This window comes from Pelobates fuscus, chromosome 3 (genome assembly GCF_036172605.1).
Source record: "Pelobates fuscus isolate aPelFus1 chromosome 3, aPelFus1.pri, whole genome shotgun sequence".
NCBI lineage: Eukaryota > Metazoa > Chordata > Amphibia > Anura > Pelobatidae > Pelobates > Pelobates fuscus.
Genome location: NC_086319.1, coordinates 182,734,191 through 182,761,429, shown reverse-complemented (window position 1 = coordinate 182,761,429; position 27,239 = coordinate 182,734,191). Strand labels below are relative to the sequence as shown.

Here is a 27,239-nt window from a genome sequence, read left to right as displayed (position 1 = left end):
AATCAACAATCTTAGCAAAATAATAAATATATTAAAAGAAACAGAGATTAATGGAACCCTTATAATGTTACTGTCAATAGACGCAGAGAAAGCGTTTGACAGGGTTTGATGGGGATTCATGTTTGCTACCTTAAAACAGTTTGGAATCACTGGATCAATATTACAAGCTATATCCGCTCTCTACAACTCTCCATCAGCTAAAGTAACAGGGTCAGGATTCACAGCACAAAACTTCAGTGTTAAAAACGGGACTAGACAAGGGTGCCCTCTTCCCCCTCTACTGTACATCATGGTGTTAGAACCTCTTGTGATTTTAATAAGATAAGATAAAAAATTAAATAATTTATGAAAGTAAATTAAATATTTGCACAGATGACATCTTACTAACATTAGAAGAACCAAAACCCCAGAGCTATTGAAGGAGATAAACAAATATTCTAAAGTTTAAGGATACAAAATAAATCTAGAGAAATCAATATTTGTAGCTAAAAATATGAATAAAAGGTTAATTCATTTTATTGTACAAAACCTTGGGCTACCGAAAACAAGGACAGGCTTAGTCATCAGACAGAAGCTGGAAATGTAATATTAATGAAGGTAATTTGATCCACAGTTGGTGGCAGTGCACACCCATAAATACATTCTGGAAAGATGTAATCAAGGTAATACATCAAATAACGGAAATAAAATTAGTTTTTAAGCCAGAAGTGGTCCTGCTAAACTTGTACTGACCAAAAATGACCAAAAAAACCCCACTAATAATAATGTTACATATAATTACACCAGCTAAACTACTTTTAGCATGAAATTTGAAAATAGGGTGAATCCCACACACCCAAGAATTCATAACACCAGTTATATGGCAAGCAAGGATGGAAAAGGGGAACCTGGTAAACCTATGAAACAGATATACTCAAATAGAAGACTGGGATACATAAATATTCAAAATGAAAATGATAATCTAATAAATATCACCACCACTACTCTCCTCCCTTATAAACTTAGTACGCAAAAATTAAAACAGGTATAGTTAAGGTCTAGTCACAGCGAGGTGATGGCCAGAAAAGGAGGAGGGGAGGAAAAGTAAAAAAGGAAAATAACTCAACCCCTAAACGGGCAGACAAAACAGAATAACAAAACAATGAAAATACACTGGGCATGAGAGGTTCTCTCTCCAAAAGTAAATGGGTAATGCAAATCTGATACACAAGAATTTACAACAGGAATTAAACAAAGGGTTGGGGGAGTTTGGGGATTCGGGTGGGGAGGTTTAGGGAGTTTAATAGGATAACACAAGATATTTATGATGACAAGAGTACCAAGGCCTGAACCACAGAAGCATCAGTAAACTATAAAAAACAGAACAAAAAAAAAAGAAAAAAAAAGTGGAAAATTCGGGGATCACTTGATACCAAGCCAAGGTCAGGTAGACCAAAAATGATTTCCCCCAATTGAAAGAAGAATTGTTCGGGATACAAAGCAAAAACCCACAGGTAACCTCAGAAAAAATACAGGCTACTCTGGAAATAGACAGTGTGGTTGATTCAAGGAGCACAATACGACGATACTTGAACAAAAATGAGCTCCATGGATCTAGTTACCAGAAATGAGCCTTTACTGTGCCAATACCACAAAAACGTCTGGTTACAATATGCCCGTCAACACCTGGACACACTTCACAGCTTCTGACATACTGTAATTTGTAGCGAAAAGACCAAAATAGAGCTTTACGGTCACAGTCATAAGCGCTATGTTTGGAGAGGGATCAACAAGGCCTATTGTGAAAAGAATACCATCACCACTGTGCTCCCTTTTAGGGGTGAGTGAGCTCTAAAGGCACAGGGAATCGTGTGACAATTGATGGCAAGATGAATGCAGCAAGTTATCTGAAAATACTGGCAGACAATTTGAATTCTCCAGCACGAAGGCTGCGCATGGGACGCTATTGGACATTCCAGCAAGACAATGACCCTACGCACAAGGCCAAGTTGACCTTCCAATGGTTACAGCAGGTAAAGGTGAAGGTTTTGGAGTGACCATCATAGTCTCCTGACCGTAATATCATTGACCCACTTTGGAGAGATCTCAGACGTGCGGATTATGCCAGATGACCAAAGACTTTGCATGACCTGGAGGCATTTTGCCAAGACGATGGACAGCTATTCCACCTGCAAGAATTAGGGGCCTTTTAGACAAATATTACAAAAGACTGCATGCTGTCATTGATGCTAAAGGGGGAAATACACAGTATTTAGAACTAAGGGTATGCAGACTTTTGAACAGGGGTCTTTTCATTTTTTTTCTTTGATGCCATGTTTTGTTTTATGATTGTGCCATTCTGTTATACACTACAGTTGAATATGAATCCCATAAGAAATAAAATAAATGTGTTTTGCCTACTCACTCACTGAAACATTGTAGATATATTAAAACAGAAAAAGTGCTAGTGTGCAAATATATATATATATATACCGAAACACCTTAAGTATGGATAAGTGACTCTAAGATGTATATGAGAGAATTATAATCCCCAACAAGAACCATACGTGCCAAACATTGACAAATTGATACTTATAGCCTGTCAATAGGCATCACTGGTCTCTATGACCTGGGAGACAAAAAAAAAGAACAAAGGGGGGAGACAGAGAAAGCACTCCTAGTGCAATAAAGTTACTAAAACGCAAAATATCTCTTTAAGAAAAGAACTCACAAGTTGGGAATGGTATAAGCCCCACTCCTGGCTATCTCACCCAGGGAGGATCAGCCTGTTGGGTACGTGGGATCCAAGACAAGCTCTTGTGACCAGGTGTTAGATTAACACAATTTATTGATTGCACAGAAACACTCCAAATAACAGCTTAAAAACAATGTCCACCGCCAGCTCACCACACCATATAGAGTCTGAAGCCGTGCAGAAATTTGCAGGTACACAGTCCTCCTTGTTCTGTAGCTGGTGTATCTCGCCGGTGGATGTATCCAAACACTTCCGTGTATGCCGAACACGTGGTCACGGGACGCATTTCGCCCCACCTCTTGGGGCTTTCTCAAACGAGCTTGGTCCCCTCCCACTGAAGATCGTTCTATACATAGTCAGTCCTCTGGCCGTGATCCAATCGGCCTCCAGCATATAAAATTGATTAATTAAGTTCTCTAAAACCCATATCTCTATTCTTAAAGCAGCAGATATATACACATATATTGTTTTTAAATGAGGTAGAAATAATGCCCAGCATTTAAAAAACAGTCTCTAAAAAGATAATGCCAGGGACTAATGAAAGTATTTAGAAAACTGGGCAGACTAGATGGGCCGAATGGTTCTTATCTGCCGTCACATTCTATGTTTCTATGTTTCTATGTTTCTAAGTCAGAAATAGGAATTATGCACATACTCTATAAATATACAGCATATGTTCCATACTTAGCCATATTCCTGTGAAAACTTAATTTAAAAACAGTCACATAACCTTAATGTGTAAAAATTATCACAGTCACCAAAAAATGAAAGAACACTAAAAAAGGGGGATGATGATCTAAATCAAAACCTATAATAAAAAATTACAAATCCTGATTATAACAACAGCCATTAGTAAAATCAGGACCCCAGTGTAGGTCCACTCAGGTATGCAGAGGAAGGAAAGGTACTACTAAAAGTGCACATTTTTTTTTCAAACTATGACAAAAATTAAAATATTAAAAATTAAAAATTAAAAACCATCAATAATATATTTACATGTAGCACACTATAAAAGGTGCTTGAGATGAAACTCACATAAAAAAATCTAAAAAATTGGGGTGAACAATAGAAGAAATATATATATAATAAGACGAATTGTAAAAAAAAAAATATTAAAAATTGCATAACTCAAAATCCTTGTTCAGACCGGACGGGGTCAGGGTGTCTAATAAAAAAATCCACCGCATCTCCTCCTGTCCGATCTTCCGGAGAAAATCGCCCCCTCTCCAATCCCTGCACACCCATTTGATCCCCACAAATTCTAACCCAATGGGGTCCTGGTTGTGCTTCTTCTTAAAGTGCTCAGAGACTCTATGACAGTCTAAACCCTTTTTGATATTATATATGTGTTCTCTCATTCTCACGTGGAGAGGACGTGTAGTCCTTCCCACATATTGTAGATGGCACGGACATTATCAGGCTGGCATGTGATATGCACCCTAATATTATATTCTTTATTGGTTTTCTCTGATTTAAAAGACATCTCCATTTTATTGTTCTTCCTATTTACTGTCCTACAGGCATAACACATTCTGCATCTAAAAAAACCTTCAATTCACCTAAAAAAAGTGCTACGTGGTTTATTTGGTTTCTCCTTATAAAAGCTATGTACTAAAGTGTTCCTAAGGTTAGGGGCTCCTTTAAAGGTTACCTTAGGTTCTGGTGGTAATATACCCCCCAAATCCTTATCAGTTTTTAATATTGGCCAATATTTCTTTATTATATGTCTCATAGATTTGTGTTGGTCGTTAAAATCAAAAAGTAAAACATCTTTAAAACCATCTAAGTTCTTGTCCTGTTCAACATTTCCATCTATAAAATCCATTTGTGTAACCACCTTCACTTCCCAAGGGCTTTTTCTAAAATTTCTTCTGGGTATTGCTTTTTCCTGAATTTGTTCAAAAGATCCTGTGCCTGTTCCTGAAACCTTGTATCCTCCGTACAATTTAGTTTAAGTCTAAGGAGTTGGCCCTTCGGTATATAATTCAGCCAAGGGGAATAGTGTCCACTACTATAGGTCACATACCAATTGACATCCACTTTTTTAAAAATGGTTTCGGTTTTAAGTACTCCTCCTTCTATTTTAATTTTTAGGTCTAAAAAAAATCAATGAACTCAGTACTAAAATGATTAGCAAGGTGAATACCCCAAGTATTCAAAATCATAGAATTAAAAAAAATCCTTAAAATCCTTTTCTGGTCCATCTCAAATAAAAACCATATCATCGATGTATCTGCGATAGGCTAGCACCCGTGCGCTCCAGTCATGCTGCCCATTTATTCTCCCAGTGGGCCATAAATAAATTCACATAACTGGGCGCATAGGTGCTGCCCATCGCATTCCCCCTTAGCTGTAAATAAAATTTAAAATTAAACCAAAAATAGTTGTTTTCTAGAGTCCATCTTATATACTCAACCAAGAATTCTACCTGAATATGGTCCAATGCTTGATCCAACTCCAGGAAGTACTTGACAGCCGCATAACCTTTGTCATGAGGTATGCATGTATATAGGGAGGTGACATCACAGGTCACTAAAGCATACCCCTCCTTCCAATTGAAGTCCTCGAACATCTTCAGGACATCTGTTGTGTCCTTCAGAAAGGAGCTGGTTTTATTTACCATCGGTTGGAGGAAGGAGTCAATATATTTTGACAGGTTATACGATAGGGACCCAATGCCCGAGACAATAGATCTCCCGGGATCATTCACTATGTCCTTATGGACCTTAGGGAGGACATAAAATACCGGGGTTCTCGTGTTCTAATATTTATTCATTTTTCCCAATGGGTCCCCATCTAATTGTCTATAGACCTCAGTGTCCTCCAACTGTCTCATACATTCTGCCACATTCTTCCCAGAGTCCATTATCACCAAACTACCGCCCTTGTCTGCAGGTTTGGTGACAATCTGATCATTTTCTCTGAGTCCCTTTAAGGCCGTCCTTTCCTCCTGCGTAAGGTTATGTTGGACATGTCTCCTTTCTAGTTTCCTAAAATCATTCAGAACCGCTTTTTCAAATGCTTCTATACTCCCATGTTTCAGATAATTGGGGTAAAAACTTGACTTATTCTGAAAAATAGTATGTTTAAAACCATCATTCTCCTCTGTGATCTGCAAAGTATTAAGTTCTCTATTTAAAAAGAATTTCTGGATGCATAGTCTCCTAATGTACTTCATTAAATCAACATATGCTGGGAAAGTATTAAAACACCTTGAGGGTGTGAATTTCAACCCTTTATTTAAAACTTTAATCTCATTTTCTCTCAGGGGATAAGTAGAAATATTATTGATCCCAATAGGGATTACCTGTTGTATCTCCTTTTTTTTCTTTCTCTTTCCTCCTCTACATCCCCGAAACTGACTTTCCTTGTTCTCTTTATTGGAAAACCCTCTGTCTAAACTCTGTCTAAAAAATCCTCCTCTTGGTTTCTATCTCTCAGGACTTCATAACGGTTATTCGTAGTGAGAGTTTGTGGGCTATTTCCCCTATTTGGTCTTTCCCTTCCTCTCTGTCTATTGGGGGTATCGATCCTCTCATATTCCTTTCTTTTATTGTACCTCATCTCTGTCCATTCATCCCTCCTGTTCCAATAGTTATGAGGTTCCTTGTCTCTTTTGAAGTATGCCCCTGATCGTTGTTTGAGGTGGTTATATTGGGATTTATTATTAATCAGGTCATTATTCCACCTCTGTTCCCTACTCATATGCCTATTTTGATGTTCCTTCCTTTCCCCCTTTTTTTTTGTCTCCCAGGTCATAGAGACCAGTGATGCCTATTGACAGGCTATAAGTATTGATTTGTCAATGTTTGGCACGTATGGTTTTTGTTGGGGATTATAATTCTCTAATATACATCTTAGAGTCACTTCTCCACACTTAAGGTGTTTCGGTATATATATTTTTGTGCACTAGCACTTTTTCTGTTTTTGTATTTGTCTGTACCCTATTACCTAGGTATCCTGTTGGTGCTGCATATTAACCCACGACGGGTTTTTAGTAATTTGGTCTGCGCCAACTTATCTACTTGGTATTTATTGTAGATATATTACCAATTCTCCAAGGGTATGCAAACTTTTGAGCACAACTGTATATGCTGAAGACTTAAGAGGCTTATTGAAGTTTAGCTCATGCTTTATGGGAGAGACAGCTAGTGTTGATTCTTTCTTAACATCTCCACATCTTGTTGGGAATTGTAGGGTATTGGGGAACTGCAATAGGCGGAGTGACAGATGCCAGTTGATAAATGATATATACTTTTATCCATCTGCCACACTCTTTTAAAAAGGATTTAAAGATAATAGTATACTGTCTTAGCGAATAGAGAGATATAACATTTTTCATGCGCTATTTAGGATGTCCTCCAACAGCTAAATGAATAATATGTTCCAGATCCCCTTGTTTCTAATGGGTAGTTGGGTGTCAACGTGATCATTTGTACTTGCTATTGTTAAATTATCACTCGTTTTTTGTTAGAGCATACCATATATTTTATTCTCCCTTGAACTTGTTTTTTTGGGGGACCATGTCCCATTTTGATAGTCATACTTTTAAAAAATCTCAATAGAGGGCGGAGCCTAGCGTCTGACCTGAACCGTCGCATCTCCCTTGAACTCCAGGAAACTAGACCTGACTTAAGCGCAAAACCCATCCAAAACCTGCAAAAATCAACCCAGCAGGACCCTCGATCACCTATGGGATGAAAAACAAAAAAACAGAAAGCTGACAAACCAAACCTGGGTATAACCATTGGAGACATGTGGCGGCAGGCACATGGCGCCTCACTAGACAAGATGGCGTCCTACCCCGACACCAGCTCCAACTTCTCAGATGATCACACCCTGGGGGATGGAGACCTCATGCAGGAATCGCAAAGACCAAGAGTGACCCTGGCACAAACCTCGACCAAGAAGGACTCACCGCCGGTAACCAAGGCCGACATGCAAGAGCTGCTGGCGGGCCTCCGACGGGATATACACGCAGACATTACCGCACTCCGCGCCGACCTCCAAGGCCTGACCGGCCGTATGGGAGCTCTGGAAACAGATTCCCACAACACAAAACAACAAGTAACTCACTTGCAAATGGAGCTGCGGTCATTACGGAAACACCATGCCTACCTGGAACAAAAGGTCACGAACATGGAGGACGCCAGGCGGTCCTCCATGTTCAAATCTAAAGATTAGAGGAGTAGTAGAGACGGTGCCAGATGCGGAATTACCGTTCTTTGTGCGACGCCTACTGGGCACAAAATTGTCCCTGAAACAAGCAAAAACGATAACAATTGAGAACTTGTTCAGGATCCCTAAACCCATCAAAGCCCCTATCGAGGCTCCTAGCGACCTGATTATACGCTTTCAGACCAGGCAAGACAAGGCTGCGGTGGCGAACGCCTTAAGGGGACACTCACCCTATGGGTTCGAACACGCTTCCCTCACCTTCTTTGCAGATTTGTCCGGGGACACGCTGAAGTTTCGAAAATCACTGCAGCCTCTTACAATGCTACTTCGTTCACACAACATCGCCTACCGGTGGAGAGCGGCCCAAACTCTAATTATCCCCCACGAGAGGACTTCATACCCGATCCACAAGCTGGAAGAAGCAACCTTGCTTCACTAGGGTACCTTGTACCGCAGGGAATATTGGTCATAGCTTCGATCTACCAATACAGATATCTCTGGTCAAGCTACATATAGCCTTTCCCTCATGCATAACCTGCAGTATAACCCACCCTGACATAGAACTAAGTCTATAGTGTTTTGCTCCTGGATAATCTAGTTTAATTCTGTAATTAATTGATTGGATATAACTCTTTGTCACGTGCTAATAATCCATAAAAATGTGCTGTTTTCACCAATGCCTAACCAATGTAAACCTATGTATGACGCTCTGCACGCTCTAGCTGTTGTGGCATTGTATGCTTTATGTGATTTTTCATGCACAAATAAAATGAAGAATTAAAAAGAAAAATACTCAATAAAAGACATTATCTAAAAAAGAATTACCCTGTCTGATATGCTCAATTCTAATTTAGTGCGTTTAGTAGAATACTTTTAAAATAGAGTTACTAAACTGTAGCAAAGTCACCAACACAGTTAGCTATCCTCTTCGGCTTAAAGTAAATCTACCCCAAAAAGCTTATGTTATTTTAACTGTTCACTATAATAAGGCATTATATTCAGCGCCTGTGGCAACAAATGCAAGCTTTTTCTGTATGTAATTCAGTTATATTTATTTGTTTAGTGTTATAGAATTTCAGCCTCCCGGTCAGCTAACACTTGTTTTGTGTATGTATTTTTAATATGCCTTGAAAAATATACACCCTAGGGAAATCTGCAAATGGGCTTGATGTAAAATGCTCTTACAGAGAGTTAGGATCTATGTGACAATATCTCTGTTCAAAAAACTACCCTAGGGACATTTATATAGACTGAAAAATAAAGGTTGAAATTATTATGGCTGACTAACTGTATTGCATGTTGTAACATTTTAGCAAAATACTGAGTACACTTTAGATATATATTATTTCTAGTTAAAAATTAAAATTAAAAAAATTCAGTTCAGAAAGTACATTTAAATATGGGATTTTCTCTAATTCTGATCTACTTTAGCTAGGCTTGAAATCAGCTGTTTAATTAATAACTCTGCATGCTCATATTAAATGTTCTCTTCATGACTATAGTCTTTTTTTTAAATATACACATAGAATATAGAATATAAATATACGAGATACTGTTGGATTATAGATAATTTGATTAGGGCATTTATTTTGTTAGATAAACCATGACTGTCTTTAAAACAGGACAAAAAGGGTAGCTAGAAAGAAAAAAGAAGGGCAGAATCATCTCACAGTTTGTGAGATAAATGCCCCCTGGATATATAGCAGTATCCTAAGTAATTAAGGGGTAAGTGGCTACAGTGAAAGCAACTGTAACAAGACTGGAAAAGTAACAAAAATGACTAATTAGTTATATACAATAAAACCCAAGCCTTATAAGGCTATTCCTTCACCTCACACTACTGTACAACCAGGAAGTTAGAACGGGATGCACACAGCTGGCTTCATTAAAAAGTTGACCAATATGAGCATTGTTCAATGAAGGGTAAATCCCAAGTAGTGAGTGAGTAGTTAGATTCCTTGTCTATAGAGTGTTAATCCCATGATGCTTAAGGAATTACCAGATTTTACTAATTTCATGACGTAAAGTCAGGATTTTATTAAGGACACGGAGGCGAGTATTATGCTTATTCTCTTTCTTTTATTCCTCAGCAGCAAAATATTTATTTTAGAGAAACAAATCAAACATGTAAACATGCCCCCAAAGGGTTAATCCTATAACAAACAGTACAACCAATCATAATGCCTTCAGCACCATCAACTCCCCATGTGACCTTAAGCCACTCCTCTTTCTTGATGTTGTCGACGAAGAATCCACAGCAGAACATATGTCAACTTGAAGTTAAAACAAAATGCCAAGAATGCCACAGAGAATAATCTGTTACTCTTCAGAGGCTGGGGTCTTCCGTAGGTCCTGAAGGAATCCGTGCACAACAGTGCCAAACCCGTTCATGAAGCTGAAAGGAACAGAGAAACAAACTGGTAAAATATGTTTCTGGACATCTGATCATTACCATAGTACAGAAACAATCATCGGAATATATGCCACCAATAACAGATTATTATCTAACCATACCTTTCAATACCCGCAATGTGCTGTAGTAACCTAAATCTGTAGTAATTTAATGACCACATATCCATGAGAGGGCGCCACTTACCTGCATCGGGTGGGATAATACTCGCCTCCATGTCCTTAATAAAATCATGAGTTTACGTCATGAAATTAGTAAAATCTGGTAATTCTATTTAAGGACACGGAGGCTCATATTATGCTAGTTCAAAGCTGTGAAACTACCACATCAGAAATATGAGAAATCGGCCGAAAATAAAACTCCTTGAAGGTAAATTTGCGGGACCAATCGGCCGCCCGGAGTAGGTCCTCCAACCTGCATCCTTTGGAGAAAACCTTAGTCACCATGCCTCCCCTGACCGACCGAGTGTGCTCCATACACTGTAGTGTCGATGCCCGCTGATGCCATAATCCATTTGACCCAACTAGACAATGTGACCGTTGAAACAGGGTTATATGGATGACGAAGGGCCAAGAATAACTCTGGATATGCAGGGTCACGAGTCGAAGAAGTCCCGGACTCGTATTCCTTGAGACATGCCACTGGTCATAGCTTAGAGTTTTGTGGAAAGGCCGGGTAGAAAACTGAGGTGATTGACGTCTTTGTAGGCCTGGAAAAATTAAACGAGACACCTTCGGGGGTGAATGAACGTGCAGAGAGGTCCAACGCACGTACATCAGACACCCGATTACAGGAGATCGAACAAAACAACATCACCAACTTTGCTGTGAGTTGTTTCAGTGAGAGATCTTCGTTCTTTGGCCAGTCTTCCAGAAGCTGGAGGACGAGGTCAACGTCCCATGATGAAGAGTACCTAGGTTGCGGTGGACGTGCAAATCTAATGCCGCGCAAGAGTCGGCATACGAGGAGATGTTTACCTGCCGGGGAACCCTCCAATCCTTGGTGTCCTGCGGAAATAGCTGATCGGTACACATTTATCGTGCGATAGGCATGGCATGGTCAAACAGAGAAGTGAGAAATCTCAAAACGTGGCTTACAGGTGCAGATAAGGGATTCATGTGTTGTTCCATGCACCAACCACTCCATGAATTCCAGGCATGTATGTAGGATGTCCTTGTTCCCGGAGCCCAAGCTCCTGCCAGAAGGTCAATAGTTGTCTGTGGAACGTCTGGGATGAATCCAAGTCCCCGGAGAGGAGCCATGCCAGTAACTGGAGGTGTCCCTGTAATAGCAGGGAGTGCGGTTCCCCGTTGGGGTCCAATAAGAGGTCCGGAGAGGTTGGAAGTAGTCTTGGGTAGTCCATGGACATTTCCATGAGTGTAGGGAACCATGGTTGAGCCGTCCAGAAAGGGGCAATGAGAATCATGGAGGTTCGGTAGCGCCTGAGATGTAGAAGCGTCCTCGCAATCAAGGAGAAAGGAGCAAAAGCGTACATTTGCGTGTCCGGCCACCGTTGAAGGAATGCATCTGATGCCAACGCCTCTGGATCCGGTTTCCAACTGAAGAACCTCGGTAGTTGGGTATTCAACCGTGATGCGAAGAGGTCGATCTCCAGTGGGCCCCAAAGTGACTGGAGTTGCAGGAAAATGGCCCACTTCAGCCGCCAGTCGCTGGCATCCCGTAGGTATCTGGAATTCCAATCCGCCACCATATTGGACATCCCGGGAATATATTCCACCTGAACCGAAATATTGCAATCCAGGCAGAAGCGCCAGAAGTCTTTTGCTAGTTCCGCTAACACCACGGACCTCGTACTCCCGAGATGGTTGATGTAGCAGACTGCTGACACGTTGTCCATCCGTAAAAGAATGGAACAGTTGGTTGAGATACCTACGAGACTCCGAACTGCAAATGACCCCGTCAATAGCTCGAGGCAATTGATGTGTAACTGCTGTTTGTCTGGGGACCATTTCCCTCCGGTGGAGATAGGACCGCAACGCGTGCCCCAGCCCAGCAAACTTGCATCCGATTCCACGACAAAGTCTGGCCTTGTCCCAAAGATTGCTCTTCCGTTCCATGCTTCCATGTGCTGCAGTCACCAAGAGAGTTCTTCTTTGGCTGTGCAATCGAGAGGTACAAAGTCTGCATAGGAGAGACCCAAGCGAAGATATTTTGCCTTTAGGCGTTGAAGGGCCCTGTAGTGAAGTGGGCCAGGGAAAATGGCTTGGATGGAGGCAGAGAGAAGGCCGATGACCCTGGCCAGTTTTGTAGCATTAGTGCAGGTCGAATCTAAGTCCGACGGATTTCTTTCTTGATAAACCTGACTTTGAAAGATGGTAATAGGAGTGTCCCTTTCACCGAATCGATGGTGAAGCCCAGAAATTCCAAGACTTGGGAGGGTTGTAACACCGACTTGTCCCAGTTGATGAGGAAACCAAGGTTGCCGAGTAATGTCATTGTCCAATTCAGGTGTTCTTGGAGTAAGCGTGGGTCTTGTGCCATCAGAAGCATGTCGTCCAAGTATATAATCAGACACACACCTCTGCTGCGCAGGAGAGCGACCACTGGCCGCATGAGCTTCGTGAAGCACCATGGGGCTGAGGAGAGGCTGAAGGGCAAGCATTTGAAACGCCATGTGGTCTCCTCCCATTGGAACTGGAGGAGATGCTGGCAATCTTCGGCCATCGGGACGGTGAGGTACGCATCTTGCAGGTCGAGTTTGACCATCCAATCCTCCAATAGGAGCAGGTCTCGTAGGGAGTGGATGCCCTCCATTTTGAAATGGTGGTACGCTACAAAGACGTTCAGGGGGCGTAAGTTGATGACCGGTCGGACACCTTCGCCTTTCTTGGGCACCACAAAAAGGTTGCTTAGAAAACCTGAAACTCCCAGATGCGTCTCTATGATTGCACCTTTGTCGGCCAGAGACTGTATCTCCGCTGTGATTAATGCTCTGTCTTGGGTGTAGGAGACTATATGTCTGGGAAGAGATATCTGGGCAGGTGTTTGTACAAATTCTATGGTATAACCCACTACAGTTTGTAGGACCCAAGTATCCAAAGTCAACATTCGCCAGGCATCTATAAAGTGGCATAACCTGCCCCCCACCAACGTTACTGAAGGTAGTGATGAAGGAAGTGAACTTACCATAAGGGCGTCAGCTAGAGGAAGAGCTTCTGGATCCACGAGCGCGCCAGGGTCTTCCTCGAACTGGGAAGAATGGAGAGGACTTGGGTTCCACACCCTGGTAACGTGACTGGAAGGAGCCTCTAGAAACCCGGTACGAGCCCCGGGAGGAACGGCCGGGCAGACGGCCCCGATATCTGCCGGCCCCGCCAAAAACTCTATGGGAGAATACCTTTTTCATATTGGCTTGCGCCTTGTCCAGAGCAGTAAACGTGCCCACATAGGTACCCAGCTCCTTCACAAAACTGTCCCCAAAAAGAAGGCCTTTGGTCTGTGGCCCAGGCTCAGTAATAGCTTTGGCTCGATCTTAATTAATATAGCCTTTCGTCTCTCTGTGGCTAGAGCCACGTTGGCATTTCCAAGAAGACATATGGCTCGCTGTATCCAGCCCCTGATAGCTAGCAGGTCTACGGGAGCACCACCTGCCAATGCCGTTTCGACCATGTCAAATATCTTTGCACTGGGTCCGAGGACATCCAGTACCTTATCCTGGCAATGGCGAAGTGCCCTTCTTTGCCTTTCACCCAGTTTTTCACAGGAACTGGGCAATCTAAGGGTCCACTACAGGGGTGATACATATCAAATCTGGGAGCGTGGGGCGTGGGCATTCTGCCTGCATCTTACTTCTTGCCTCCTTATCAAGGGGTTTCCTGATCTGTGCGGCAATATATTTTGCCACATGGTCCAGCGGGAACCACTCAGTTGATCTCGGGTGCTGCAGATTATCAGGGTCAAACAGTGGTTCGCCCTGTGGGTCAAGGAGGGTGGAGTCTTCCACACCATCCTTATCCTCATTCACAGACACAGATATAGAGCTGTAGTCAGGGAATAGTGCGCCCAAATTGTATCCTCATCATCAGACTCGCTCCATGCCTCCTCCTGTTCCGAATCTGACTCGGATGATTCCACTTGGGCTTTTGCCCTTTTCCAACTCCTCACTGATTTTGCCCGGTGGGTGGCTCTTTGTTGTGGTGCAACCACATCATCTTTGACAGGACGTTCCCTGTCTGTCCGTACAATTTTGGAGGCTTCCTCGTCTGTGTGGCGAGATTTTTTGGCGGCTTTGCACCCACTGGCCTTGCCTGTATTGTGCTCCGTAGGGTTAGGAGTAAGGTGAGTAGAGGTCCGCTGGGTGGCCATAAGGGCATGGCTGATAGAGTGGGACAGAGTGTCCAACATAACTCCCATGGCTGAATAAATGGCTTGGGTTACAGATCTTGTCATAGTGGCATCCAGGAGAGAATGAAGCTCTTCCGAGTTCAAATGCTCCTGGTCTGTCACATCAGTGACGGTTAAGCCGGAAGGTCTGGGGACAACCTGAGGTGCAGGGGGTATATTAGCCCTAATGGGAGAATTGCCAGAGGCTGTGCCCAAATCCCTTTGAGACTGCATAATTAAAATAGCAGTTCTCACGGTGGTTATGGTAGGTGGAAATATAAATAGGGGGGGGACCCCAACAACTATAGGAGGAATGAGTGACCACACTGATAACCAAAAGCTTTATAGGCAATATGGGAACAATATGGGAACAAATAATGCACCAACAGTATGGGTACTATTGCAAAGCACCAGAAAAAAACTACACAGCAATATGAAAAAGGCAAGCTCACCAAGTGTTCCCTCAGGAATGGCTCCTGGGGCACACTGGTGAGCTGCTCAGCAACTGTGCTGTCCAATCAACACCCACTCCCGCCCCCACAAGCTCAAAAAAGCCCGGGAACCAAAACACGGGAAAAATGCCAACCGAAAGATGTCCGCCGCAATGCGCACTAGCGTTGTGCGCATGCGCGAACGGCGCCAGACGCGATTATAGCCGCGAACCGGGAAGCCCAGAGGTAAACCTCTGAGGCACTGAATCACACTGGGCGGTAAGAGCCTCCGCACGGAGAGCTATTAGCCGCCCTAGCTCAGTAGGTGATAATCCACCTGACTGAGTAAGAGATGGGAGGGGAAGGAAGGGTGAGGGATTGGCTCTAGGTTAAGGAACAACCCAGAGCCAGCTGTAAAACAAAGTACAGAAGCAGGGCAGAATCCCTGCAGCAGACAAACACATTGGTAGCATACAGAGAAAAATATAAATGTACTTAGCTGAGGAAGGCAGCAGCAAGAAAGAGGAGTGGCTTAAGGTCCATTGGGGAGTTGATGGTGCTGAAGGCATTATGATTGGTTGTACTGTTTGTTATAGGATTAACCCTTTGGGGGTATGTTTATATGTTTAATTTGTTTCTCTAAAATAAATATTTTGCTGCTGAGGAATAAAAGAAAGAGAATAAGCATAATATGAGCCTCCGTGTCCTTAAATAAAATTGTGGTATCTCAGATGGAGTGGGGTACCAGTAATTGTATGTCTATATCCACTTTAAATGCAATATAGAAGGAGCCAGTATGCCCAGAGTTATGCCTTCTTGCTTACAGATATATAGATATATTTAAATGGTATTACTAGGTCCAAGTGGATCCTCTTAGTATGTTGAGTCCACAGATGAGCACCCATAGGAAAAAATTAAAGTATGATAGAAATAATATATGATAGAACAAGCCACTCTTCCTTGGAATCTAACTTACCGTATATACTCGAGTATAAGCCGAGTTTTTCAGCACATTTTTTGTGCTGAAAAACCCCAACTCGGCTTATACTCGAGTCATAGTCTGTATTATGGCAATTTGCATTGCCATAATACAGACTGGGGGGAGAGGGGGGCTGGCAGAGCTGTACTTACCTTTCCTGCAGCTCCTGTCAGCTCTCTCCTCCTCCGCGCCGTCCGTTCAGCACCTCGGTCAGCTCCCAGTGTAAGTCTCGCGAGAGCCGCGGCTCTCGCGAGACTTACACTGGGAGCTGACAGAGGGAGCTGCACAGACCGCGCGGAGGAGGAGAGAGCTGACAGGAGCTGCAGGAAAGGTAAGTACAGCTCTGCAAGCCCCCCTCTCCCCCCACTGAACTACCAATGACACTGGACCACCAGGGAAGGAGCCCCCCTCCCTGCTATGTATCAAGCAGGGAGGGGGGACGAAAAAAAAATAGAATAAAAAAAAAAGTGATCTCCCTTCCCGGCCCACAGGCAGATTGCTGGGCGGCCGTTAGGGGAGGGAGTGAGAGAGAGAACCCGGGGGAGCTCTTACCTGCAGCTCCGCAGGGTTCTCCTCTCGCGAGCACGGAGCGTTACCATGGCAACGCTCCGTTCTCGCGAGAGTGAACTCTAGCCTGAGCTGCAGGTTAGAGTTCACTCCCCCACTAGAACCACCAGGGACTGTAAGAGAAAGCAATGTCTCCCCCTCCCTCAGCACAGGTAAGAAGGGGACATTAGCTATATTTATTTAATAATTAAAACAAAAAAAATATCTTTAATCTGCCTCCCTATCCTCTTACACACTGCACCACACACAGCCCCCCCTTACATACACAGCCCCCCTTACATACCCAGCCCCCCTTACCTACACAGCCCCCCCTTACCTACACAGTCCCCCTTACCTACACAGCCCCCCCTTCCACACACAGCCCCCCCTTCCACACACAGCCCCCCCCTTCCACACACAGCCCCCCTTCCACACACAGCCCCCCTTCCACACACAGCCCCCCCTTCCACACACAGCCCCCCCTTCCACACACAGCCCCCCTTATATACAAAGCCCCCCTTACATACACAGCCCCCCTTACATACACAGCCCCCCCTTACCAACACAGCCCCCCTTACCTATACAGCCCCCCTTACCTACACAGCCCCCCTTACCTACACAGCCCCCCCTTACACACACAGCCCCCCTTACACACACAGCCCCCCTTACACACACATCCCCCCTTACACACACAGCCCCCCCTTACACACACAGCCCCCTTACACACACAGCCCCCCTTACATACACAGCCCCCCCTTACATACACAGCCCCCCTTACACACACATCCCCCTTACACACACAGCCCCCCTTACACACACAGCCCCCCCTTACATACACAGGCCCCCCTTACATACACAGCCCCCCCTTACACACACAGCCCTCCCCTTATACACACAGCCCTCCCCTTACACACACAGCCCTCCCCTTACACACACTGCCTCCCCTTACACACACTGCCCCCAATACACACACAGCGCCCCATACATACACACACAAACACACTGCACCCTTAACACACAAACACACTGCTCCCAATATACAAATTGCTACCCCATACATACACTGCACCCCTCTCACACATGCACTACCCCTCCATACACATACTGCGACCCTCACATACACTGCACCACACACACACACACTACAGCCACTATCCCAGCAGACCCTGGGTAAGTTATCAAACATTTTTTTTAAACGGTTTGACTACTTACACTAGGAGGGCACCACAGCAAATCCTGGCACCAAAACCACTACAGAGAGCTGTAGTGGTTATTGTGCCTGGATTGTTTCTTAAAATGATCTGCCAGTGCCCCTCCCGAGATTAGCTTCTGGATCCGCCACTGGACAGAGCTCCTATACTCTAATTATCTCCACCCAGTCTGCTTCCATGTCGGGACGCAGGAACGCTTCAGCCATAATCACCGAATCTTGACTGGGGTCTGTCTGGAGCTCTTTCTTTCCAGACAGGTATTGTCCCCTCTGCCTATTCCTCTGCAGTCCTTCTTCCAGACAGGTATGCACCTCTGCCTGCAATGTGATATCTCCTGTATTTATAAAGACACTTGCAGCTCTCAGACCAAGCTCTCTTTTTAAAATCCAAGGGTGGTAAATGGGATAAAGTGCAATACAAACAGTGCAGGCTAGCCACTCAAATTAGGGGATCACTCCCACATCCCAAAAGACACAAGTAAACAAGTAGAATAGTTGCAAGCATATACCGGTGAGGGTGCCACAGTCACAAACATGCATATACATTTACCATATGAATAGTAGGATTAGGCATGTATGGAAACAAAAAGGAATATATACTTAGTGAAGTATTTAATAACACAGATAAAACAAGTAATACAAACAATAGATACATTCACAAATATAGTGGCACAAAAATAAATACTTCTAATTGTGCTAGAGAGCTTGTCAGCCACTTCAGGGCTACGTTCCCATATGGTGAATATCAGCCTTGGTGCTTCAGGATGTCAGTCACTTGTTTATTTCAGAAATTTTTCAGATGAAGTGTAAGAGTGAAGATGTTGGTAGATCCAACAGGTATAGGCTGTAGGATTGAAGTCTTTGGGGATACTTCAAGCTTTCTTCCGCTCAGCGCGTTTCGTCTAGTGTCTCTTACTCTGTTCCGGCTGTTTAAATATCATGAATTGCGCGGCTTTCCATAGTACTCGCATGCGCACAACAGTGAACGTAATCAGTTGGAAAATCTGAGTACCCAGCCTGAGGCAGGGGATTCGTTTTTTTTTGCACCCCCCTGCTCTGGCGCCCTAAGGCGGCCGCCTATGCCACCTTATTGATGCGCCGGCCCTAGTAAGCGGACAAGTCTGCAATCCAAGCGTAGTCCCAAGCTTTGTACATTATTTTAAGGGTTAGCTTTACTGGTGAGAATAGGCCTAAATCAATTTAACACCTCTAATATTTGAGAGTCGACTTCTACACCAGCATGGTAAACCACCATATGCTCCTTCTTTTTTCCTGCATTGGTCACTTTTCACTTGATCTGTGCATAAAATTAATATGTAGTGGTTGTCCCGTAGCCATAAGTCATGATTCATGAGGGCATTTAATTATTAACTGCAAGCATGCATTTGTAGGATTCCATGCAGATAACTTTGTAATATTTATGTATAACTGTCTTGTTTAAAACAGATGGGTGGTGCTGCTGGGATTGGAATGGGTTTATGGACATTGCTGGAGAAGAGTAGCTACATAACGTTCCTTGCTAATAGCACTCTGTCTGTGTCTGCATATATCCTACTCTTTGCTGGAGGCGTTGTCATGATAACGGGTTTTCTTGGATGTTGCGCAATGATCAGAGAGCACAAACGATGCCTTTCAGCGGTAAGGAAAGTATGGCATGTATCTACATGTATGTAATCAAAAGTAATGCATGTACTATGCAATCATGCCCAGGTAATTCTTTAATGCAGTGCTACATTGATCTCCTGGTGTTTAGGCCTCTTTGTAGATGTTTCGGTAAGCATTCTTAAGTTAGCATTTTTGAAGAAATTAATTATTTATTTTGTTTTATATATCTGTTTATCACTAAAGAAACATTCATATTTTGTACTTTATTTTTTAAACTAGTAATTTATTTTTTTAAGTAAAATTTAGATGGACACCCTAATGTTATTTAATAAATAATGCTTATTTTCCTTTTAACAAATGTTCTCTTGAAAAGTGTATTTTTTCTCCTTATTCACATAGACCATGGAGATTTATCTAGGAAATATATATATATATTCTATTTTATGTGCAAAGTGCTAAATGTTGAAAGGCATGCTGTTGGTTTCCATGGTGATTGGTTCTTATTTAGAACTTTATCCACGAATAACATCTGGTTTTGCCATGCTAAATCTCTCCAGTTGTGTCCACATTCATATTCATAATATTTGTCTCAGCAGAAAACATATGTCTTTGACCTGTAGCCCATGTGTGATTATACATACGGTAATTATAAGTTTTGGTAATGAAACAGAGGACACTGATACTCAACCAAATATTTCTAAACTACAACAGGAAACCTATGTACGGACGTTTTAAAAGTAGGATAAAATAATGTTTTAACAACAGACAAACAACTGGTTTAAGACTTGATCTATAGAATTGCCAAAAAATAACCATCCATTTCCTGAACTGATATCTGTTCTGCTTGCTGAATGACTGAATATGAAAAGTGCTTCCTTGCAGTACTTATTAAATATATATAATATAATTCATGAGGAAATTAATGTATCAATCAAAGGGCTGCCCTGAATTACTTGAGTGGATTATTTACTGCAGCACATTAGTTCAACATGCACATCCCATGTACTAGTACAGGGATAGCCAACCTTCGGTACTCCAGATGTTGTGGACTAAACCTCCCCTGATGCCTGCATTATGTAAAAGCATTAAGGGGAATGTGAGCTACACCATCTGGAGTGCCAGAGGTTGCCATCCTCTGTAGTAGTCCTTAGCGTATGGGAGCTATATGCATCCATTAAAACATCCATGTGGCTCAGAATTAAAGCTTCCAAGAACAATATTTCAGTTGCCAGGGTTTCATTATTATAGTCACGCTGATGATGTCTATTTCACTATACTTCTGACTCAGAAATCAAGATGGTTTCCTAGATTGCTTAAAGAAAAGTAAGCATTACTATGACTGGTAATTGATTGCACAACCTTGACATACTTTTCCTTTCCATTTTCCCATTAGCTTATTAACCTGTATCAGTGGATTCTTATTTGATTGTCCTTTCTATAATAGTGTGCCTGTGTGTTTATCAGAAATTTTACCACATGACAGGAGGCTTCATATTTTGCATATCTCTCTTTACTAACTCCATACAGCAGTAAAGAAACACATAGAAAAAAGAACCAATCACAGGAGAGCAGGATGTACATAATGCAACGTGACCTTATCATTTCCTCTTTCTTTACTGCTCCATCAAGCAGACAGGTCAGAGTATTACTCTTCTCCATTACTTTATGTTTACAGTGCCTCTTTGAGGTTGTTTCTGTATTATATTTTTTATATACTTTGCTGTATGTTCTTGCTGTGCTTCTGTACTATGTGCAGCTGTGTTTTTTCTATGTTATTTCATAGATATTATGTAGATTTAATGTTTTCCTTATTTCATAACCTTTAGTTGTGATTAATATCACTTGTAATTTATCAGTTTTATAGGCATTTCATCCTTTGTTTTGATAAGTATTATATGTACTTTATATGTATTTAACCCCTTAAGGACACGACATGTGTGACATGTCATGATTCCCTTTTATTCCAGAAGTTTGGTCCTTAAGGGGTTAATAGATGTCATATGTATTTCATAACATGGATTTAATAGATGTTAGGTGTAAATTTTATTATTGACTTAATAGGTTTTATGTATAGTTATGGTAGATGTATTTTATACCATATGTATCATGACTTTTCTGGCAATTTTCCTGGCCTTCTATACCTGGGGCATCTAGGGACCCTCTTTCCCCACTTTCCTCCTTCCCCCCCAGGGTCTCATGGGGATTCTGGGTCTGGTTGGGGCTAAACCCCTTCCCTCCAGCGGTTCCCGTCGGCTCCCACCGGCTCCCGGGCATTAACCCCTTCTTCCGGCCTATCCGTTCGACCCCTTCCTCCTACAACCCTCAGGGGGACGGCCGGACTCACTGCCCTCGCTCTCTCAGGCTGCCCCATACCGTACACCCGGTAATGTGCTGGATGCTTTCCAACATCCACTACCTTGTTTCAGGGCAGTCTGTGGGGCGACCACGAGGTAGCCCGAGCATGACGCGGCGGCCATCTTTAATCTCGCGTCTCGCAAGATTATGGTCGGCCGTTTTGCTACTCTCGCCCACCACGATTTTGGCGCTCGAGAGTAACATATACCTGTGCTGTCAGCTAGCCTAGCTGCTCTCGTGGCTCACGATTCTCTGACACGGACGTTGGCCCCCAAGTTTCGAATCCAGGCAAAGGTAAGTATTCTAACTAGCCTATTATTTACAGATTTGAGTCGTACTCATGTATAGTGGTCCAAGGTACTAGAACCTTAAAGGGATATCATCCCCAAAAATCCCTCAAATTCCTTAAAGATACCATTCTTGGACCCTTAAAGGGAACTCCTTGCTGGGGATACCACTGCTGTACTACTTAAAAGGATACCACTCTGGATCTACTTAAAAGGGATACCAAATCCATAAAGGGATATCACCCTTGAATTCCTTAAAGGGATAGCACCCTTGGACACAGACTATCAAGATGGTATTGTATAAGTACATATCAGTGATGGGAGATTTAATGGGATATCACCTGAATCAGGGTTCAGGAATCTACAGCAAGACTCTATGTCTGGTAATGGATGCTCAAAGGGATGACCTCTATCACTTAAGACTACCTGTCAGAACACTACAGACGACAGAGCTTAGAGCTAGTGCTATATCCTATTATCCCTAAGAGGTCAGTCACTTTTGTCTTATTACTGCCTTATTAGGCACTAAAGGGCTTATTACTCTGTGCCTGCCTGGGGTGCTGCCCCTATTACCATGCTGCTTTTTGGAGGTCACCTTGTGGCCACCTCTGTGATCCTGGGTGAGGCCCAATCCCAATATTGTGGTTTGCCCTGCTGGGACAATTTGACAACACTAAGTGACAGATACAGAATACCCTGCCGGGGTTATTACACCTTACTGTTATTTATACAGACCGGGGTCCACTGGCATTATTTACACTACAACAGATACCCTACTGGGGTACCCCATATCACACACCCTGCTGGGGTTGTTTTGATACTTTGAGACAATAAATTGCACACCATAAATTGCACACTACTACACCCTGCTGGGGTCTGCATGGTGCATTGCAAGCAATGAAACGGATTGTGCTCTCATCCAGTCTGTTTTATTTGGCCGCGACCCACGCTTGACGGGTACATACCTCGCGCACCTGAGGTGATCTCTGACTAGGTATAAGCCAATCTATTCGACAAAAAAGGGGACAGAGTCACAAGCTTCAGTGCAGAATATCCCCCATGGCGGTGCATTAATTATTGATAGAGCTGTAGGACACTCTCTATCAGGCTGATGGCCAGCACTGATGGGTTCATACCCTGTGCAACCAGGGTGAGCCCCCTATAGCACTGCTGCTTCTACTCCTACCCCTCTCAACAGCGAGCTCGAGGATTGAAAATCCAAACTTTGGATCTGGGACCGGCACTTCCAGGTTCAGACCCGGTGCTCTTGGGGTGAGACCCCTACGATAGGCGAGTCACACTACCCAACCGAAGGAAGTCTTATGGCAACAGCCTCTACCTACAGCTGAAGGAATACCTCCATTGATAATGAATCACAATACGGTATGGGTTTATGCCCTGTACCTATTCTGCGGCCTGCAGTTAAAGGCCCACACCCTATGCACCGGGCCCGGCTAGGCGTGCACTGCACTAAAATGCCGAACAGAGGCATGCGGCTACAACCGCTGAACAGGAGTTCCAAGCCACTTACTTAACAATATATATTCCCCTTGAGGTGAATTTAATAATAGAAGAGGTGACTGACACTCTCTATCAGAGCGATGGCCAGCTCTTAAGGGTTCATACCCTGTGCATCCGGGGTGAGCCCCAACTATACGTGCGCTGCACGGTGCTGCTGAGCGGAGGCAATGCTATGGAAACCTCTATGTACTGGGTGAGCCCCAGTCTGTTTTATTTGGCCACGATTCGGAATGGACCCACAAGGGTATCTATGAACACTGCCTACTGTCATAGTAGACTTATCTGTTTGCCCTGCATCCTGTGCCTGAATACTGGTTTGTGCCTTACACAGGGGTATCCCTTACTACGATAAACCTACTTGACAACGTTATGCACTCGTGGCTTTGCAGCCTCTTGCTTAGAATGTCCATATCCGCTGATGGTCGGACAAACCCATGCCCTTCCATGCCGGTGAGAACGTCTCAGACGACTATAGTGACCAACAGAGGAGGTCTTTCAGGATTCACAACCTTACCATGGGCGATGCTGGACGCCGCCAAACATCGTCCGGGAACGGGCATACAACTTGGGTATATGGACTCAAAAAACTGTTTCTGCTCCTCGCAGGAAACCCCAGTGTTGGCCTCTCCCATAGGATTCCCATAGCAGCACTCCTCCGCACTGACGGATGGTTGGCGGTACTGGGCGCCAAGATAGTCGGAACCCCAGGAACAAGGCACAAAGTTCCGAAGGGAATTTATTAGACACACAAGGGTCCCACGGCTTTCATAAGGGCCCAAACCCCTAGGAGGGAGGTGTCATGTGATTAGCTTTACAAGAGATTCTTTGGAACTGGTTGGCAACAGAGCCGGTCGTCAACCACTTCCGGACATCGGCCCCAAGATCCACTACCGCTTGCTCTATTACCCATATAGATTGAGAGTCAACCAATGGTGCTCCAGATAAGCGGACAGAGAACACGGTACGCACAGATACCATCAATATACCTCTACTATATCCACAGAGGATTTCACCACATCTAGGTGAAAGGCACTCAATCCTGGGGAAGACCACTTTCACATAGTCAACCAACTTGCGTTCAGGACCTAAAGACACTTCAGGACGGTCTTCTTGCTTCCCGCTTGACCACCTTACCCAGTTTTCAGGGACATCCTCTCCTTCCCGATCCGGTAGCTCAGAGCCTGGTGGGCCCTGATAAACTACCGAAAGAAGTAATGAATACAGGCGGGGAAGACGAGACACTCTCTTCCGAGAGAACCTCATTCAGATCACTCCAGGGAACTGAAAACTCGTCAACACCCACATTCATCCGAGAACTGGCTGGAACCTCTTGTAGAAGACTATCCGCTCAGAGGATTCGTAGACTATTCCACAACTTGGGAATATTCGTACGTCTCTCCGTGGCACCACCACGACCCTATACGTTGTATACCTAGACTTCCTGGTCCTATACTTCACAATACATGGATTAGTAATACGAAAATCGGCTGCCCCCTACTGCAGGTAACCACAGATTAGTCGGTCAGGTTTCACATCCACCGGGATGGACCAACTCACGTTTATCAGACAACATGTAGGCTCCTTCGATCCCCGTCTTTTTCACAGAAGATCAACCCGTCTCCTGGGGGGAGAAACATCGCATAGGGGCCGACTGATTTGGATATTACCACTCGTCACAGTATAAGTCGAGGCACAATGGTGATCGCGCTCCGTCCGACCGAACCTCCCCGGAGGACTTATGCTTCTCATGCTTACAAGGTCTACAGTAATTCTCGAGCAGGCAAGGATCTTCTCCTGCTACATTCATGACAAACAATTCTTCACCGAGCCGTAGGGTACTCACATCTTCTATCCCAGGAGGGTCAGCTACCTGGGGACCAGGACCCACTTTGGGGGTTTCTTGGCAGGTCAGCGGACTATCGCAAGCTGCCGGGGACCTGTTGGGAATCTGGGAACCCAGGGATGCGACGACCCTACCCCTACATCTGGACATTCCCAGCCTGTCTGGTTCGGTCCTGCATCTTGATCTCTTATGTGAGGATGGAGACAGAACTGCAGCCCATATCACTACCTGAAGACGCCCAAGGGACTAGGATGCTCTAGGACATCAGCTACCCAATGTCATACCTCTCCAGCTTATGAGTTGTGGAGGTCGTTCTCCTTTCACTCTACGGGACTAAACATCCTGCTGACAAACGGTCAGACTTGGTCTTGCATAATTTCCCGTTAGATGGTGTATACATGGGCGCTCAACGGGGAAGACCTCCCCACAAAGCCGAATACTGGGTCTCTCGGCACACCGTAGGACTGTTATTTAGTTCTATACTCTTTTCTCAGCGTTAAAAATGCAAAATACGAAGCCTCCTCTCATGTGGTAAAATTGAAGATTACGCTAGCTTAAGTGTACTAATAATCTTAATTTTAATAATGACAGGAGGCGAGTATTTCCCCCCCTCCTCCTTCGTTGCCCACCCTTTCCATTTGTTTGCTTTGCAGATATCAGGTGCTAAGGTATGTTTGCGTCTCACATTGGTGCTTATATATATATGTTTGTACTTCCATTAATATGGAATCCTCATTAGAGTTCTCATTAGAATTACTCAGTTATCAGATTATAGTTACTATATTCTCCAATGGGATGTTACGTGGTACTTTAATTGGAGTTACATATTCGTGACTATGTCTAAACCTGTCACATATTCTCTTTTCAGTATGATTCGTCTCTGAAGATAATTGGCAGTTCACGTGAAACTATTAGAGATTTTATTTTGAACTTTGAACTTATTAAAAGTTCATTTTTAACATACTTTGTGGTCACTGGACAGTCCAGTTCCTTGTTTGTTATTTTGTTCTATGTGTTAAACCCTACCATTTCTGTCCAGTTAGTTATAGCTTCATCCCACCTTTTGTATTTATTGGAGATTTTATTCTTCGGATTTGTCTCAACCCTGAACTCTTTTTCGTTATTTGTATAGAATTCTTTGGAAATTTGCTCCTTCGCACATGGGAACTTGGAGTTATTATTAGTTTTATTGTTTGCTATATATTTACTTCTGCTTGTTGTCGCTTTCTGAAACAGGAAATGATAAGGTCACATTGCCTTGTTTACATCCTGCTCTCCTGTGATTGGTTCTTTTTTCTATGTGTTTCTTTACTGCTTTATGGAGATAGTAAAGAGAGATATGCAAAATACTCGCCTCCTGTCATTATTAAAATTAAGATTATTAGTACACTAAAGCTAGCATAATCTTCAAATACATATTGTTCTTCTTCATGATTTAAGGCTCCTTAATATGCCTCTTTGCAATATTTGAGCTTTCTTATAAACACAATTCAACACAGTTCTATTGAATTAAACACAATTTAATAGTCATTGATTAACAAAAACACAAACAAGTACAGTATTACCAGACTGCACAAATTAGTAAGTTTTTTATTTTTAGAATTTCATTCTTTGAGAGGAACATGTAATTTTCAACAATACGGACAGCAGGCACTATATAGAAAGAGGAAATCCTGTGGTGCCTCTCAAACAAGGAAGACTACAGACCCCAAAAAGCTATACAAACATAAAACAGATGCCTGGACACACCCTGGTTAAATCCAAACAGCAGTACTCTATCGGACAAGTGGCAAAGT

General features: G+C 43.4%; 1 protein-coding gene across 1 annotated transcript in view; it reads left to right on the top strand.

Moving 5' to 3' along the window:
• The window catches only part of LOC134602671 (tetraspanin-11-like), a 235,443-nt gene that overhangs the window by 30,842 nt on the left and 177,362 nt on the right, over window positions 1-27,239 (top strand). The window contains exon 3 of the mRNA XM_063447794.1: window positions 19,279-19,470. Coding sequence (XP_063303864.1) covers window positions 19,279-19,470 — 192 coding nt within the window. The remainder of the gene's footprint in view (window positions 1-19,278; window positions 19,471-27,239) is intronic.